The sequence below is a fragment of the Pteropus vampyrus genome, unplaced genomic scaffold, assembly GCF_000151845.1.
Source record: "Pteropus vampyrus isolate Shadow unplaced genomic scaffold, Pvam_2.0 Scaffold23, whole genome shotgun sequence".
NCBI classification, from domain to species: Eukaryota; Metazoa; Chordata; class Mammalia; order Chiroptera; family Pteropodidae; genus Pteropus; species Pteropus vampyrus.
Window position 1 is genome coordinate 8,650,728 of NW_011888804.1, and position 16,919 is coordinate 8,667,646.

Genomic DNA, 16,919 nt, shown 5'->3' on the forward strand with positions numbered 1-16,919 from the left:
ACCCCTGTGGAGCTCCCACCGCCCCAGAGGAAAGCCTCCGTTTAAAAGAAGGGAGGTCCCGAGCCGGGATAAGAAGCCTGACACGGGCCACACCTAGGATTTTTACGGTCTCTCTCGAGAAAAGAAGAGGTCGTTGCACTAAAGCAAACGTTTTAAATCATTGCTTTATTTCACTATTGTTCAACAGCAAAGTCCATTTCTCTCAAGGTGGATCTTGAATTGCTCCCTGTGTTCTTTTCCTCATTCTGAATAAAAAAGGTAATGAAGAAAAAGCCTGCACTTTTGGAGACCTAGAATCTTATTTATGCTAATAAGCTTTTGACTGCGATTTCATGTTTCAGTATCTCCTGCTGGCATCTTGGTGGTCACACGGAGCTCCCCACCCTCCAATGAAGATGGCTGTCCACAACCACCACCATTGAAACCAAAAGTAAGTGTTGAAAAATGCACCTTTTACAATAAAAAAGTAGAAACCAATTCAATTTCCTTTTTTTTTTTGTTACGAATATAAAGTTTCTTGTAAATATGTACAGTCTTTTGAGCTAGTTCTATAGCAGGAAGCATTTCACAAATGAGACACACGATATACATTTTCAGGGCTCTAGAAGCCTGTTTCTCATGGAGATCCTAAATGAAATGCCAAGACTGAAACACCAATTTTCAGTGACCTTTCCAAATACTTGTGGACCAAGAGACAGAAACTTCAGCAAACATTCAGTCAGACCTGCCCCGGGGGAGGGAGGGGATGCAGTATGAGCCTCAAGACTCTGAGCGGCACATAAAACACGAAGGCATGACACCTGCCAAGGGCGCGACGACATGGAGGACCATGGGCATATCAAATGACAAAGCACTTAGGTTAAGAGACGAGCAGGAAGGAGCCGGGACTTGGGCCGGGTTGCAATCTGGAAAGTGGTCAGAACTGGACACATGGGTTGAAACACGGTCGTGTCCACCTGCTGTGGTGGCAACGGGTCTACCTGTCCGCCTGCCTAGCACGTGCCTTGGTTGTTGGAGGCGTGCCTAAGAGTCACGGAGAATCCGAAGCAAGAGATGCCTTGCGGGAGATTAAAGGCAGAAATAAGGCCGCTAGTCAGCTTGCCAACTGCAAAGCCTCTAAGTTGGTTCTTTACCAGTCGCCAGGAATGTCGCACTCTGACGGAGGGTAAAAGTGAGCCACACTGCACCTAGGGAGGGCTTCCCGACCCCGCGGAGCGGGTAGGGTTGGGCTGCGGCTTCCTCCTCGAACTTCCTGGTCTGAGTCTAGCCCTAGGGAAAGGCTCGTTTGGGAAGTCACAGTTTCGTGGGGTAGAACCGTGCTGGGTTTTGTGTGAACAGAGTCATCCACGAGGGAGTCGGCAGGAAGCGTGAAAGTGTGTGAGGTGGTGGTTTGCTGAAATCCTTCTCTGGTCGTAAGGCTTGAGCGTTTGGTTTTTGTTTGTTTAGTACTACAGACTGCAGCTTTTTTGTGGCCAGTGAGTTGGCAAGTCGTTCGAGGGTCTCGACTCGGCGGAAGCTGTGGTATGGAACTAGTACATTGGCAGAGCAACCCAAGGGGGGCAGCCAGGCCGGGCGACAGCACATGCAGTGAATGGCCATGCAGAACTCCCGGACGAGTCTCCTCCCATCCCGGCATGGGGAACAGCGTGCCGTCACGGACAGCAGGTCGGTGCCCCCAGTCCCCTCCTGGGCCCAGAGACCCATTAATGCTGGCCTCAGAGCGAGTCTGTTGCATGCTTTCCTGGCCAAAGCTACATGGAAAGCGGGGACAGCAGGCTGGGGAGATGACGCTGAGGGGCAGGGAGGGAAAGCTCCTCGAGGTCCCTTGGCCCCAAGTCACTGCCTCCAAGCTGAGGCCTGAAGACCTCCATACATTCTCAGCTGGTGGGAGGGAAGTCGTCAAGGCCATAAAAGGCAATGAGAACAGTAAACATTTGGCTAAGACTTCACCCTGGGTAAAACAGGGCCATCTGCGAGGATGGGCTAGAATGAGAATGAACCTATGTGAGTGCAGGAGGTTAGCCAACTGGCAGGGGCGCTTCCACGATACGTTTCAGTAGCATAGACCTGATGGTGGGATCTAGCTAAAAATGACTACAACAGGAAATACACTGCTATTGAAATCTAGTAAGAATTGTTGTCTTAAAAAAAAAAAAAAAAAAAAGACGGAAAAAAAACTGAAGGGAAAAAAACCCAACGAACCCTAGGATCTTAAAGTAAGCTATTAATTAGGATTCTAACCACGTTGTAGTTAGCGCCAGGTTGGCTTCCTGTGATGAACTGGTGCAGGCTAGAGCTAGGTACAAAAGTTTATGAATGCTTTGAAAGAGTAACAAAGTGCAGAGAGGATGACTGCAGGAAGGTGCCCACAGCTCCGAAGAGCCTCAGCCCCCTGCACCTCCTGGATGCAGGGGTGTCCGTGCTGAGGTGGGTCTGGGGCCAGCTGTGCCACGGAGTGGCTGGGCAGATGGGCACTGGGGTCCCCTTCAGCAGAGTTCCATAGTGTTTGGTGTTTTCCTGCAGATTAAGATGAGGAGTTGGTTTTTCGAACTGAGATTTATACTGAAGACTGGTCCCAGACCTAGGAGCAAAAGAAGGAGGAGGATTGTAGCAACACAGAGACTGCGGTGCTCTTTGCATAATCCAAACAGGAAGTCTGCAGCACCTGGTCCCTCCTCTCAGTGGTGCTCTGCAGGGTGGCACCAACCAGCAGAGCCAACTCTCAAAGCTTGGAGTCCCTCTGGGACTGAAGTTCACTGAAAAGTCCCCAAAGCTATGCGTGTTATCTCTAGTATTACGCATACACACACGCACGCACGCACGCACGCACGCACACACATACATCATTTCATCGGTAAATAAGAGGAGGTAAGAAAAAACATCTAGATGGCTTTCCTCCTCTCTGGACCGGCACAGGTGCCAACAGTGACCTGCAGATGGCAGAAAATCAGCTTCCGGTGACAGAAGATTCTAAGTTCTAGAAGACAGCGACTTCTACCAGTTTCTGTGTAGCCTTCCAGAAAAATTCTTGACGTATGTGTATTTGTATGTGTGTTTGAAAAAGTAAGGCATAGAACGTTCTGTGTAGTGTTTTTGTTTAAGAAGAGAGAACACACTCACATTTCCTTGTATGCACAGACCGTCTCCAGAAACTGCTGACAAGAATGATACACTCTGGTAGCTGTTACATGTTGGGTTACACACGTACACACACACACAGCATCCGTTTGCATAGGAAGCCTTTTCTTAAATCAACTACGTTTTCCTCCTAACCTTGTCAGGTGACTCACAAAATCTGAGTTACGTTAACTGAGTTCCCTTAACCCCACCCCCCCAACCCCTCCCCCCCCTCCCCCGGTCATTCCTCTGGCTTCCGGATGTTGCTTCACCTTGTTGACCTGGGACAGGGGTGTCCTCACAGCTCCCACGGGCAGCCGGCCCCTGCTGCTGTCTTCGAACAGCCTCCCGGGGGACCGCTCCCTCCGAGTGCTAAGCATCCGGCCTGGGGACTTCTCCCGCTCCAGGGGGCGGCCGGGCGACTTGTCCCTGCGCAGCTCCGTCCGCCCCTCTCGGTAGCGGTGGGGTGTGCTTGGCTCTCTCGGGTGGCTGGGGCCTTCGGGCGGCGCCGGGCTGGAGGCCACGCGCTTGGTGATGTGCTCGTTGTACGTTGGCGGGCCTCGCTTGTTGGGGCTGCTGGCGACAGGAGAGGGAGGGGGAGCTGAGCAGTCATAACCCCAAAGGGGACTTTTCCTTCTCTGAGCCGCCCCCATGCCCCAGTCTCAACAATGACTATGAGAAAAAGACCCCGCCTGGAGTTCTTCGGGCTTTTTGTTTGTTTTATTTGGGTAGGGAGGACAGGGAAGAAAGCAAAGATGACAACGAAAGAAAATCAAGCTTCCTGGCCTCGGAGCACGCTTTTACTCACTGAGCACCTACTGTGTGCCAGGCCCTGTGCTAAGCTCTTTAGGTGCATCACCTTGTTAAACTGCCACAGCAGTGCTACAAGCGGGGAACGGGCAGGACCCTCACTGTACAGACAAGAAAATGGAGACACGGGCAGGGTGGCTGACTGGCCGGAGCTGGTGAGCTGCAGAGCTGAGACTTGATACAGGTCAGGCTGATGCCATAATCCCCAGACTCTGACCGCATGTCTTCCAGAGCCGAGAAGGCACAGAAGGACGTCCTCGTTTCGGGGTTAAGCCTGCTAAAAGGCCCTCGATACAAGGGAGCAGTTTTCAGAAAAGCCTGTACTCATCGCTGTCAGCTGCCATATCTGTCCCGCTCCTGGGCCTGGTGTGTGGTCACCTCTCCCTCCAGGTGGCTTTCCAAGAGTCTTTGTGGCACCCAGCGCTGATGCAAGAAGTGTAGGGATCAGGCCTGAGATAATTAGGAAACGACTGAGCAGGGCTGGCTCAAAAAATGTCCCTGGCCCCAAAGACGGATGGTTAATAACCAAACAATTGAAAACACTATGGCCTTTTTGTACGACCAATCCAACCCTGCACCCAGTCCTGGCCCAGGTATTTCAGGTAAAGATTTCAGCAGACGTGGCCCCAACCACCGCTCTGAAGAAGCGAGGTCCAGAAATACAGTGAGAACTCAAATGTGGTCTTCTAAGTCAATTTCTTCCCACCCCAACGAGCAGAAAAAGTATCTAGATTCTCATATGTGAGCATAATTAGTGCTGGGAAAAAACAACCTTAAAATGGGATCGAAATTTTATACTGAATACCACCTGGAGACATATTTTCAATGGAGCTTTATCTTGGAAAGTAAAAGCAGAAATCAGGAAAATAAATTTATTTTATCCCAGACATTTTAAAAATCTAAATTATAACTGTGATTATATGCTGATTCTAAGAATAAACCAAGAACGAATCTCATACTGACTTATTTTGCTGTAATTTTCTCAAAAAAATTGTATGCTAACACATTATATGGCATCCTTTACATCGATGTTGGACTTTGGCAGTGAATCGTAGTAATTTCTTCAAAAATATTTGAAAGTGTCATTGGTTTTCCCAAAGGCCTATCTTAATCCTTGAAATTTAAATACTTCTCTTTGGAACAGCTATCACTTTATCAGCTTGTTGATTTTCTTGTTCTTCAATTACTGGTCTAACTGCCAGAATTTCTTTTGTCAATGCCCGTTATTGAAAGCGACTGAGCAGCAAAGACATCAACCCAGTGAGAGAAAAGAGACTCTAGACCAGTGGTCCCCAACCTTTTTGGCACCAGGGACCGGTGCTCCTATGAGAATCTAATGCCTGATGACCTGAGGTGGAGCTGAGGCAGTGATGCTAGCGCTGGGGAGCGGCTGCAAACACAGATGAAGCTTCCCTCTCTGACTCACTGCTTACCTCTTGCTGTGCGGCCCAGTTCCTAAGAGGCCACGGACTGGTACCAGTCTGCAGCCCGGGGGCTGGGGAACCCTACTCTAGAGCAAGCTTCAGGGCCAAAAGCAGACAGATGCCTGTTTTTATAAATAAAGTTTTATTGGCACACAGCCATGCCCATCTGGTTATACACTGTCTGTGGCTGCTTTCACACTCCAGCAGAGTTGAGTACTTGAGACAGAGACCATATGGACTGCAAAGCCAAAAATATTTACTATCTGGACCTTTATAGAGAAAGTCTGCCAATTTCTGCTCTACAGTAAAACAGAGAGGCTGGTGAGTGGAGATAATTTTATAAGTGGTCAGTTCATTGTGAATGGTTCATGTCATTCTCTTGCTTCTTGATGTGAAGATTCAGATAACATTCTTAGAGCGCTAGAATCTCCCTAAGCTGGGTACGCAGCAATAAAATCTGAGGTAACTCAGATTTCAACAGCTTGAAATCAGAGTTTATATTCATCTCTAGTTATGTGGCTTTAAGATATGGAAGACATAAAAAAATGAATTCCAAGTAGAATTACATTAAGCCTATTTATAATGGAAGAGAAATTATAAAATGTGTCCACAGAGGCCCATCATAAAGCAAGTGAGGGAGCTTACTGCCCAGGGGAAGAAAGATGGCTCCAAGAAGGCCATTTGGGGTGTCAGCTTAGATTACTGGGATGAAAGAAAACACTCATCATTTCAGGCAAGTGGGCATTCTTCCATCTCCGTATCCATTAATAAACAATAATCTACCATGTTACTTTTCTGTTTCTTGCAAAGAGTTACATTTCCTGCTCTGCTAAACAGACCAGGGCGATGCTGCCTGCGGTGAATCACACTCAGCCAAGCTGGCTTTCTACGTTGTGACCTGCCCAAAGCAGTCAGCAGCAAAAAGACCACTTTATAAACCAGGAGGCAACTAGACTAACTGCTGATTCCCAGACGTGCCTGGCAACAGCAGGAAAGAAACAGCATTATTTCTGCCCCTGTTCATAGGAACTGGAATCATTTTCAACCACAGAATAAGTAACTCATTACAGAGATACCATATAGTCTCAGAAGGAAGGTGCCTGGCCATCTCACTAGTGAGGCAATGGAGGAAAAAAATCCACTCCGATTCTTGGCATCACTTGGAAACTACTTAAATGAAATCTAGACATTTTCAGGGGAGGACTATAGCCCTTTAGAAGTCACCCTTGAGGCAGGGTCAAGCCAAAAGAGATAGGAGCTGCTGGTTATTTGGTACTTCTGGTTTTCCAGCAAGTTCCTGATATTAAAATCAAACATTTCAGACTAACTCCTACATTTCAGCAAAATTAGGACATAGTCTCAGAATATTAAATGGATGACTCTATTTTGCTAGATCTAAGCATTTCGTAATGTTGGAGGTGGTTTCTCCACCAACTGCAAGTCCCTTCAGAATAAAACCGGTGTCCCCTTCATCTGTGTATCCCAGTGCCACTGTCTCTGGCACATGGCAGGGAGTCCACATGACTCTTTTACATAGGGTAGACACATGAGGTTTGTAAACCAGTCCAGAAAATTAAAATCCTAGATCATCCAATAATCTCAGACCTTCCTATGGACCAAGAACTTAAACTTACACATCTCAAACCTACACATCAACCTGGATCTGCAACAATTCAAAGAGCATTTATGCAAGAAAAACAGCTGAATCTCAGTAAGAACAACAAGCGTTGTGACATTTTAACTTGAACTATTCCCATCCCTCTCTCCCCAGATCTGCGGCAGTGTTGAAAGCCGAGGGCCTTGTAACCTCAGGAGCTGTGGAAATCAGCAGCCTAGCTGGCTCTGGAGGGAGCACATCAGGACTGAAGCTCCCCAGAAAGATCCGTCCCCAGAGAACTGTCATTATCTAACCTGTCTGGCTACTCCTTGGAAAAGACTGTTCTTAGGGCTAGCTTTCGTTTGTCCTGACTCAAGGCTACCTCAAGAGAAAAGCTCTAGCCCCAGAAACTTCAGTGGAGGAACATAATAAACAGACTTGACAGAATTCGTCTAGGACAGTCACTAAACAAGCAGCAACAAACCCAGGGAGGGAGACCTGATTTCCAGAGCTGCCACATAACTGTATTTGGAATGTTTGGTTTCCAACAAAAAATTACGAAACATGCAAAGAAAGAGGAAAAGATACATAGGACCTCCTATCTTCTGGGAAATCGTCCCTGACCCCCAAGTCTGGGCAGGGGGCCCTCCTCTGAGCTCCCACAGTGCCTACACGACCCAGATGCCAGCCTCGTCCTTCTAAGCTGTGCTGAAAGTGCCTGATTGTGTGTGTCTCTCCCCTGGAGATTCCTCAGGAAAGGGGATTCATCTGGCTGATTCACCACTAAACCTCCCACAACAAGCCCTATTAGCCCCGTAGAATATCTACTAAAGCAATGAAGGCATAATTCCTGCCCCATTCCAAATGGAGCCACCGAAAATACCCACCAGAGAAAGGCCGGACGTTTCCTTCTGCCTTTTACGAGAGGGGCATTTTTAAATCCTCCTGACACTGTGACTATGTCGTTTCAATGCTATCGAGCTCAAAGAAATAAGTGGCTTGAGCCTGAATATTGGGAAAACTTCACCCAGTTTAGCAAGATTCCCTTCTGCTTTGCAGACAGCACTTGGCCCCTGTAATGAGGAAGAGGCGGGGCACAGTACCTGCGGGAGGTGGAGGGACCCCGGTGGTGGTCAGTGCCGGACTCCTTCACGAGGTTGCCTTTGCAGCAAATGACCCTTAATTTATCCTGGTACGAGGACGCCAGGTAAATCGCTCCCGAGGAAATTGCAGGGCCCAGGTAGCGTGGGTTTGGGATTTCCAAATACGCTCGGGCAGGGGTCCTGCGGAGGACAGCACCGGATGAGAATCTGCATGGCGGGTGACCTCCGCTGCCAGGCGGGAAGGAGGAAACCCACAAGCGGCCCCAACACCCAACCCCAACGGCGGAGGCTTCCGCGGCCTGGAGGGCAGTGCTTACCCCAGAGAGGAGCGTGCCTGGATCTCAATCACTTCGAGTGAGTTGAAGTGGGTCACAAACAGATAGGGTTCCCTGTAGGCTGCGCGGCCGCCATGGGGGAAGAGCGTGAAGGAAGCGTTAGCAGAGAGAACATCAAAACCCGGCCGCGATGCCTCCCTGGACCCAGCAACCTCACGTAAAGGAGCTGGTCCCACACGTACATCCACGTGCCAGCGTGATGAGGCACGTTCGCATCTGTTCACTGCCATGTGGTTAGAGCAGAAGGTGGGGACCAACTCAAAGGTACATTCAAGGGGATCAGTTAGATAAATTACAGTACAACCATGGGGTTCTGCAAAGCTGTAAAAATGCAAGAAGCAGCTCTCCGTGTACTGATATGCGAAAAAACTGAGTTGCATTGTTTTACAGTGTACACGGCAAGGTTCAGAATAATGTGTAAAGTGTGCTACTAATATGATTTTAGAAAGGGGGCATATAAGGGTATATCTTTCATGCCTCTGTATTTTCATAAAGTACCAGAAGACTAAGAAACTGTTAAGGTTTTTTTGTTTTTCTTTTTCTAAAGGGAGTGAGAAAGGAGAATTCGGAAGGTAGGTGACATGGATGAGACTTTTCATTGTATACCTTTTTAAACTGATTATTTGAATTTTTGAAAAAAATTAAATTAAAAAAGACTGGTTGCAGAGCTAATTAGATATGTTTGGTCTTAATACTATTTATCATGCTGTCACTGACACTCTAGGACATGATGTTTTCTGTCTTAAAGGGGAAAGGAGATTCTCACTCACTCCTGGTGCTAAACTATTACTTCGGCATTAGACTATTAGTCGTGCCTGCCGGCACTCGGGCCCCAGGGGAGTCTCCTCGCCTTGAACCTGGGCTGGCTCCCTGGCCTCCTTTAACCAGCAGAATGCAGTGAGAACGAGAAGGCCCAACAGCTCCCGCCTTCGCTCTCTTGGAAGAAGCCCCCGTGGAGAGGAACCGAGGCCTCCAGCCTCCAGCCACCAGCCCCAGGCGAGCTCCCACCAATGGCACCAAGTGCCTGCCATGCTCGTGAGGCCATTGTAGTTGTGCCAGTGCCCCTAAGGACATCACATGAAGCAGAACTGTCCAGTCGACCACAGAATCGTGGGTAATCGTTGTTGCTGTGTTCAGGCACTAAGTTTGGGAATCTGATATGCAGCAATAGATCGACAAAACAGTCTTGAAGTGTGTTTCAGTCATCATGGTGTTTCTGAACATTCACGCAGGCACATTTGTATGTGTTCGCGCTTTCACCCAGCACTTCCGCTTTAAGGACTGATGAGCAGAGGATACTTTTGGACAGGCATAAAAAAAATTAGTGCGAGATGTTCATCCCAGCTTTGTTCACACTTACAAACAGAGCAGCCATGACCGAAGTGCTCTGCCTAATTAGAATTGACATCGAGAGGTGCTCATCTATGCCATGGAATACTGTGCTGATTTAAATAAACTCACAGACTGGTCTCCTTTCTATCACGAGAGCCTAACAAATACTTGACAAGGCTGGGGGTCTGGCTGATGCAGTTATCAAGCCTCAGAATCTTTGCCCTGAACATTTATTCGGGTGATGACTACATGTGACACTGGTGTCTAATGGACTCCATGAGCACAGTGCTCAGGCCAAAAAGAGTCCCATTTGCAATTCTTTCCCAGGAGACCAGCTGGCAGGAAAGAGCCCTCCACACCTTGCCTCACTTACCGAAGGCCAAAGGTAAGCGACTCCACTTGAGATCGTCTGTGCGGCTACGTCTTCCGTAAGAATCCACGAACACCCCAAATTCTGCAAGGGGTCAGAGCCGGGGGCATGAGCATAGTCAGAGGCAGGCAGTGTCAATGACACACACTTTGACAGAAGAAGAAGTAATCGAGCCCAGACGACCCACTGGCCAGATTTCACTGGATCATTTAAACCTACGGGCTTCTGCTGAGCCACATCTGTGATTTATTTTAAAAAGAGGTTCAAGCGAAAGGGGGAGAGACAGGAAAAGAAAAGGGTGGAAGAAGGAGAACGGGGGTAGGGAGTGAGACAGGGAGGAAGGGAGAGAAACAGAGACCCAGAGAACAGGGAAGAAGAGACAGAAAAAAAAAAAATAGAGATTTAGAGAGAAAAAAGAGAGAGAAGCATCAAGAGGAAAAAAAATGGGCGGAAGGAAAGAGAGAGAAAGAAGTGAAGGCAAGAGACGGCAAGAACTGCCTTCTCGTTGGCCAGAATACAACAGAGCTGGGCCGGGCTAGTGCCCTGGTGGAGGACAAGGGGCTGGAAAGAGCAGTGGGCGGCGGCAGCCCCGACTCACCGTGGAAGCAGAGCAGGTACTCCTCCCGCTGTCCTGTGCCATTCACCTGCACGATCGATACAGGGAAACTGTTGGAAGAGGAGGCAAACACAGCAGGCGCCAAAGAGTGGTCATTCTTGTCCAGGAATTCTGTAAAGGCAGGCGAGAGGCGGGGCTTCAGAAACACACTCGAGCTGGCGGCAGGGCCGGAGCAGTGCGTGGGCTGGGGAGGACTCGGGCCCTACCCTCAAGTGTGTACTGCTTCATGTCAATTTCGTAGAATTTATTGGTTCCGATGAGGATACTGTAGTTGGTGAAGTGGATACAGCTGCAGGGCTCTGAGGTCTCTATCTCCTGAGGCAGAGGGCAGAAGAGGAGAACGTGAGTGTTGACATGGGACAGCCACCTTCCTGGGCTCTCCTGTTTCCACCTGGGGCATCTAACAGAGCCTCGAGGGTGGTCACCACCGGACTTGCTCAAGCTGTCAGTCACACAAAGCACATTTGATCGATCGTCTCCTGTCCCTCATGAGGACTGATGTCCCTTTGCTTCCTCTGGGTTCTTTGCAACCCCGGACTAAGAAAAAAGGTCAAACTGTAGCCAAAAAAGAAACACTATTTCAATGAGAAGGTAGTATTCAAAAATACAGCACTCTTATCAGAGGAAAAAGTCTGGGAAAATACACCAACTATTAACAGTACTTGCTGGAGGGAGTGGCGTTAGTTTCCTTCTTTTTTCAAGGTTCTACTGTGTTTTTATTTTAAACCTCTTGTTACCTATGTAATCATCGCCATCACTATTATTGTCATCTGTGTGAATTATCTGCTTCCTAATTACTTCTACTTGTTTTCAGGCCAATCCTCATTCAACAACCTAGGAATGCTTATTCAAAACAGTGGCCAGGAATTATTCAGAAGCAATGGTTTCTGAGAATTCTCCTGAAGCTAACAGCTCAAACTCTAATCAGCATTTTCACAACCAATGAATATTTATTGATTACCTACTAAGTATGAAGAAACTTTTAGGCAGCATGACATAGTGACATGGTAAGAAAAATCAAACTTCAGGTTTGGTCTCGACTTTGTAACTTAGGATCTCAGCCAGCCTCGATTGTCTTACCTGCAATTGGGGACTGCCACCCCTGCTTTTCAGAATTGTTTTGAAAAGTGTTTGTAAAGCAGCAGCTCAGTCTCTGGTACCAGAAGGTGTTCAATAAAAACACAAACTAAATATCAGCCCACTCAGAATGAAACAGTTTTTCTAACAGGTAATGATCCTTCTATATTCATCCCTTGTTTTACTTTTCACACTAATCATGAAAGCACCTGAAATAAATCAGGCTTATGATGGGTGAAACATTCTCAGTCGAGGGGCAACAGACAGCCTCCTCTGGAAGCAAAGCAAATATAAGGCTCTACCATGCACCGTGCCCAGACTGCAGTCATCACCACGACTCACTCTGCTCCAAGAACCAGCTCCCTAATTGCATATTGAAACACGGCTAGTGCTGGCTTTTCCAAAGGTTATTAATAAAAACTTCTGGGATCTGAGAAAGATTCTGCTAAGTGCCACCAAGGAGTGCCAGCTTCTCAGAGAGAGCGCTTTCCTTTTCTTTTTGCTGGTTCAAAAGAAGTGTCTCCTCCATCAGCCAACTTCCTTTCTACCTTAATGAGAGGCTGGATTCACTGGGCTGGCTGGAGAGACAGCTCACAAACAGGACAGGGAAAGTGAGAGGGAGAAACTGCAGCTACCAGCGGCTCTGGAGCTTCCTCCAGGAAAGAAAGGTGTCCCTCTCTCTCTCTAAGGAGGTCACCCAGGCTTAAGGTCTGCAGGATAAAGGAATGGACACACGCTATTCCCTGAGACAGCACACTTCTCACACCAGGTGCCAGTGAGAGGAGGGTGGGCGGGGCCTGGGACTTACTTTCCGAATGCAATATTTGCTGAGGTTTTCATTGTAGCGGAGGATGACGACTTTGCTGGGCATGGCTGCACAGATGCAGAGCCCGTTCTCAATCTGAAAGGCAATAGAGAGAAAAGAAAGAAGAGCATCACTGTGGTGTAGACTGACTCTGTAGCAAAACTAGGAAAAGAGCATCAGCTTTTTTTTACTAAGCTGATGCTCTTTTCCTAGTTTTGCTACAGAGTCAGTCTACACCACAACCTCGGCACTACCAATCCTTTCTTTGGACCAGACGACGGCCTGTGATGAGGGGCTGTTCTGTGAATTGGAGGATTAAGGCAGCAACCCTGGGCTCTACCTCTCAGATGCCAATGGTATTATGGACAGTGATGACATCAAAAATGTCTCCAGACATGGCCCAATATCCTTCGTGGGGCAGAATCACCCGTGGTTGAGAACCACTGATGTAACAGAGATGCAGAGAAAGGCTCAGGAACCCCACCTGCCCCTACACTATCTGGGTGTATATGTCTTTTGCTAGAGATAGATTCTTTTGAGAATCTTACCGTCAAAGAGGGGAAAGGTGGTAGAAACTGCTATAAGAATTTACAGAAGATTTTGGTCCAAAGATTAAAGTTCTTAGCTAAGATCTGTGTATAGAGAGTTCTACATCAATGCTCTTTTTCTAGAACAATCGAATTCCTCTTACTTCATCTCCTACAACTATCTTTATCATTTCATCAAGGGTGAAAAGAATTGTTCAAATCGGTCCTGAGATGAAGGTGAGCAGTCGGCAGGGTAGGTGGAGGGAGATAGGATGGGCTAGGGGAGGAATACACAGGAAAATACAAATTGTTGGTAGCGTTCTGTTTCTTGGGTTGGGTAGTGAGTTTCTGGATGTTTACAACACTATTAGGTGTTATAATTTTGTAATTTACTTATATACTCCATACATTTTTTTTTAGCGTGTCAAACATTATAATAAAGTTAACTTACAATTTTTGAAAACTAAAGCGTACATTTCTGAGTAACTCGTCATTCACAGAAAAAATAAGACATTTAAAAATATGTGGAATGATAAAAAAATTTACAGGGTGCAACTAAAACTGTAGTTAGAGGAAAATTTGTAGCCCTAAAATGCTTATATTAGAAAAAAAGACCTAAAAATTAATTAGCTAAACATTCTGCCAGTTGAGGCCCTGAGGAGAGCTTACCTTGCCAGCAGCAAACAAGTGGCAGCCCTTGACAGCTTCAAAAATGTTGGGCGAGATGTCTGGCTGAGCAGGAAGGTGAGACTGTGCCAGGGACTGTTTCACTTTCTTCACGTCAACAAGACACAAGGCCCGCTCTTCTCCTGAGGTGAGAAGGAACAGCTTCCTGGTCAGTAAGAGGCCATTAAACAAAGACACGGCAGTTCTAGTTCTACTCCTAGGTCAAAGCCAGCAAGGCCACACGAATGGACTATGTTTTTCACAAATTCCCGTAAAATATAATTTAGGTCCAAGTTTTAGATCTAAAATGAAAACATGTGGCCTCTTGGTTAAGATTCTGGGAGAAAAAAAACTTCTGCAGATATGAAATCGAAGAATGTGAACTGTACTTTTAAATATGTTTCCCATCAAAGTAAAGAAAGTGTTAGGAACAACGAGAGGACATTATAGAAAACAATAGGTTCGGACTATTCCAACATGTCGAAGTCAAAGACAAGAGATAGGCTGAGGATCCCATTTCAGATTAAAGGAGACTAAAGAGACATGACTAAATGCAACGCACAATACTGGACTGGATCATGAGTCAGGAAAATAAATAAAGGACATGACTGGAGCCATAGGTAAAATCTGATAATGGGCAGTATATCAAGTAACTGTATTACAGCAAAGGTTAAACTCCCAGAATCAGAACTATACCACGTGCGACTATTCTGTATGATACTATAATTGTGGATTCGTGCCATTACCTACTTGTCCAAACTCGCAGAGTATACACCGCCAAGACCGAACCCTTCTGTAATTTATGAACTTTGGGTGACAATGATGTGTCAGTGCAGGTTCCTCAGTTGGAACAAACTAGTGGGGGAGGCTGTGCATCTGTGCATTGTGGGGGCGGGGAATATGGAAAATCTCTGTATTTTTTGTTCAGTTTTGCTGTGGACCTAAAACTGCTCAAAAGAACAAAGTCAAGAAAGAAGGGAGGAAAGAAGAAAGAAAAGCAAACAAGAAGAAAGAAAAAAGACAAAGCGAGCAAGCAGAGGAAAAGAGCCGAGAGTTCAAGAAAAGCCATATTATTTCAGGCCCTGGATCCATCCAGTTGTGCCAAAAACAAGACCTAACTGTGGAGGTTTCAAATGATGAGCCAGTACGTTACTGTTTTCCCTTTTTAAAAAGCAGTACCACCAATAAAGAAAGAGAAAAAAAATTTGCCAGGGTTACACAAGAGAACACCCTTATTCCAAGGTGATATGAGGAAGAACTTGTGCAACTGACTCTCACAGTTCAAAAAAGTGATTGTGTGTGTGTGTGTGTGTGTGTGAGAGAGAGAGAGAGAGAGAGAAAGAGAGAGAAAGAGAGAGAGAGAGAGAGAGAGAGAGAGAGAGAGAGAGAGAGGGAGAGAGAAATGCGGCAAAAACATTAACACGTGGTGAATCTAGAAGGAGGGTCTCTGAGGGGTCACAGAGAAACGAGAAAACGCACAACAGAGCAGGTGAGCGCTCAGAAGGCCGTGGCTCATGGCATAGTAAGGCGATGAGGACAAAGGGTCTGACATCAATGACTCACTCTTCACCTGGTATAATGGTGAGATGTTCCTTGGGGGGTGTCACACTTGCTAATTGTACCCCAAGGACACTGAAGCTGAACAAAGAAGTCACCAGCTTGGGCATAAACACAGGGAACACAGAGAAAAGAGTTGCTTCTGTTCCAACCTGCCACCAGGAAGACCCGCCTTTGTGTTTTCACAAGCACGACATTTGCCTTTCAAGTAGCTGTCCTTAAAAGTGAATAAAAAGCGCCGTGTCCTTGGCCTACCACCTGCTATCATGAGTAGCTTCTCCAGGTCCTTGATGATATAAATTTGGAAGACTGCTCCAATTCCTGGGACGTGGGTGAGGGAGTTTTTCAAGACATTCAGTGCATAGAGCCCTTCCTCGGTGCCCACCAACACCACCTGCGAGGACAGACGTCCAAAGGCAGAACATAAGCATCGTCACGTCACCATCACAGTAAGAGCAACAAAGCCGACGCAGTCCTTTCTTTCATGACTGTGTGTGGCTATTGCCCTATGCGAGGTGACAGCGTCCAAAACACGTCATTACCTGGTCACTGAAGGGCAGTGTGCAGTTCATGTCTAGACGGTCATCGCCTTCCAGTTTCAGCAGGGAGTTTCCAAGCAATTTCTTTCAGTATGTTTAAAAAAAAAAAAGAAAGAAAGAAAGAAAGATAGAAAGAAAGAAAGAAAAAGAGGACCTAGTGAGATCGAACTGTTCGTGGCCAAACCATTCAGAGACAAAAGCAAGAACGGAGAGAAGTTTAATGCCAGGAAAAAAGGCAAGCTCCTCCTGAAAAAGCTCAGAAACACACATCCGCTCGTGGCTTGCCTCAGATTTTAATCTAAGCTCAAAAGGCAAGACGTCGATCTTATCGATCGCTCCAAGGTGGCTGTTATTTAGCATCGGAGTTGTAACTCCGCTTGGATGCAGGAATGAGTGAGTGTAGTTGACACAGACAGATATTCTGGGGTAGGAAATAAGCTGAAGCTAAGGAGATGTCAGCTGCATGAGGTTAATAAGCCACGTGGAAGGCTCCTGCCCCTCCAGGCTGCGACACTAGTGCAAAGCACAGCACCAGTAGCAAGCCGACAAGCTTCTGAATCTCTTTACCTGAACCCACGTGGGCAGAAGCTCGTACGAAATACAGTCACGGCCCTATTGTACACATATTAACGTGGATTTCAGTAGAAGGCTTATATGTGTAACAACAAAACAGGTCATTAAAACAAGGCTATCCAGTGAGCAGAGTTCCTTATCAGGAGACTCATGGTTAAGGATTTTCCGGTTGCTAACACTTAAAGTGTTTATTAGGAACTAACTGCTTGCAAAGAGCTGGTCTTTGGTGGAGAAAACGCCAGTGAGCAGAGAGCCCTGTTTATATCCTGGAACGTTCTGGGAGGAGTGCTGCCAATCAAGGCACACCTACATTTCTAACGTCGTGAGGGTAAGTAGGATTTCAAACTTGCCTACAGAAGAGCAAATTGTGGGGAAGCAAGTGAGAAGGTTATGAAAAGCCTTCCTGAAGTTCCATGGCTGTCGGCAGCCTTTTGTGCTGCCTCATGGCCAAAGTGCTTGTAATGCAGGCCT

At 46.9% G+C, this 16,919-nt stretch overlaps 1 protein-coding gene across 1 annotated transcript in view; it reads right to left on the minus strand.

The window, feature by feature from the left end:
* Nucleotides 1-146: 146 nt before the first annotated feature.
* Nucleotides 147-16,919, minus strand: part of CIT (citron rho-interacting serine/threonine kinase) — a 158,540-nt gene continuing 141,767 nt past the window's right edge. The window contains exons 37-47 of the mRNA XM_023528160.1: nt 15,879-15,959; nt 15,595-15,730; nt 13,783-13,922; nt 12,590-12,682; nt 10,911-11,019; nt 10,687-10,815; nt 10,092-10,172; nt 8,369-8,447; nt 8,052-8,231; nt 3,390-3,693; nt 147-2,581 (exon numbers count right to left, since the gene is read on the minus strand). Of these exons, the coding sequence (XP_023383928.1) occupies nt 2,558-2,581; nt 3,390-3,693; nt 8,052-8,231; nt 8,369-8,447; nt 10,092-10,172; nt 10,687-10,815; nt 10,911-11,019; nt 12,590-12,682; nt 13,783-13,922; nt 15,595-15,730; nt 15,879-15,959 (1,356 nt within the window). The 3' untranslated portion in view covers nt 147-2,557. The remainder of the gene's footprint in view (nt 2,582-3,389; nt 3,694-8,051; nt 8,232-8,368; nt 8,448-10,091; nt 10,173-10,686; nt 10,816-10,910; nt 11,020-12,589; nt 12,683-13,782; nt 13,923-15,594; nt 15,731-15,878; nt 15,960-16,919) is intronic.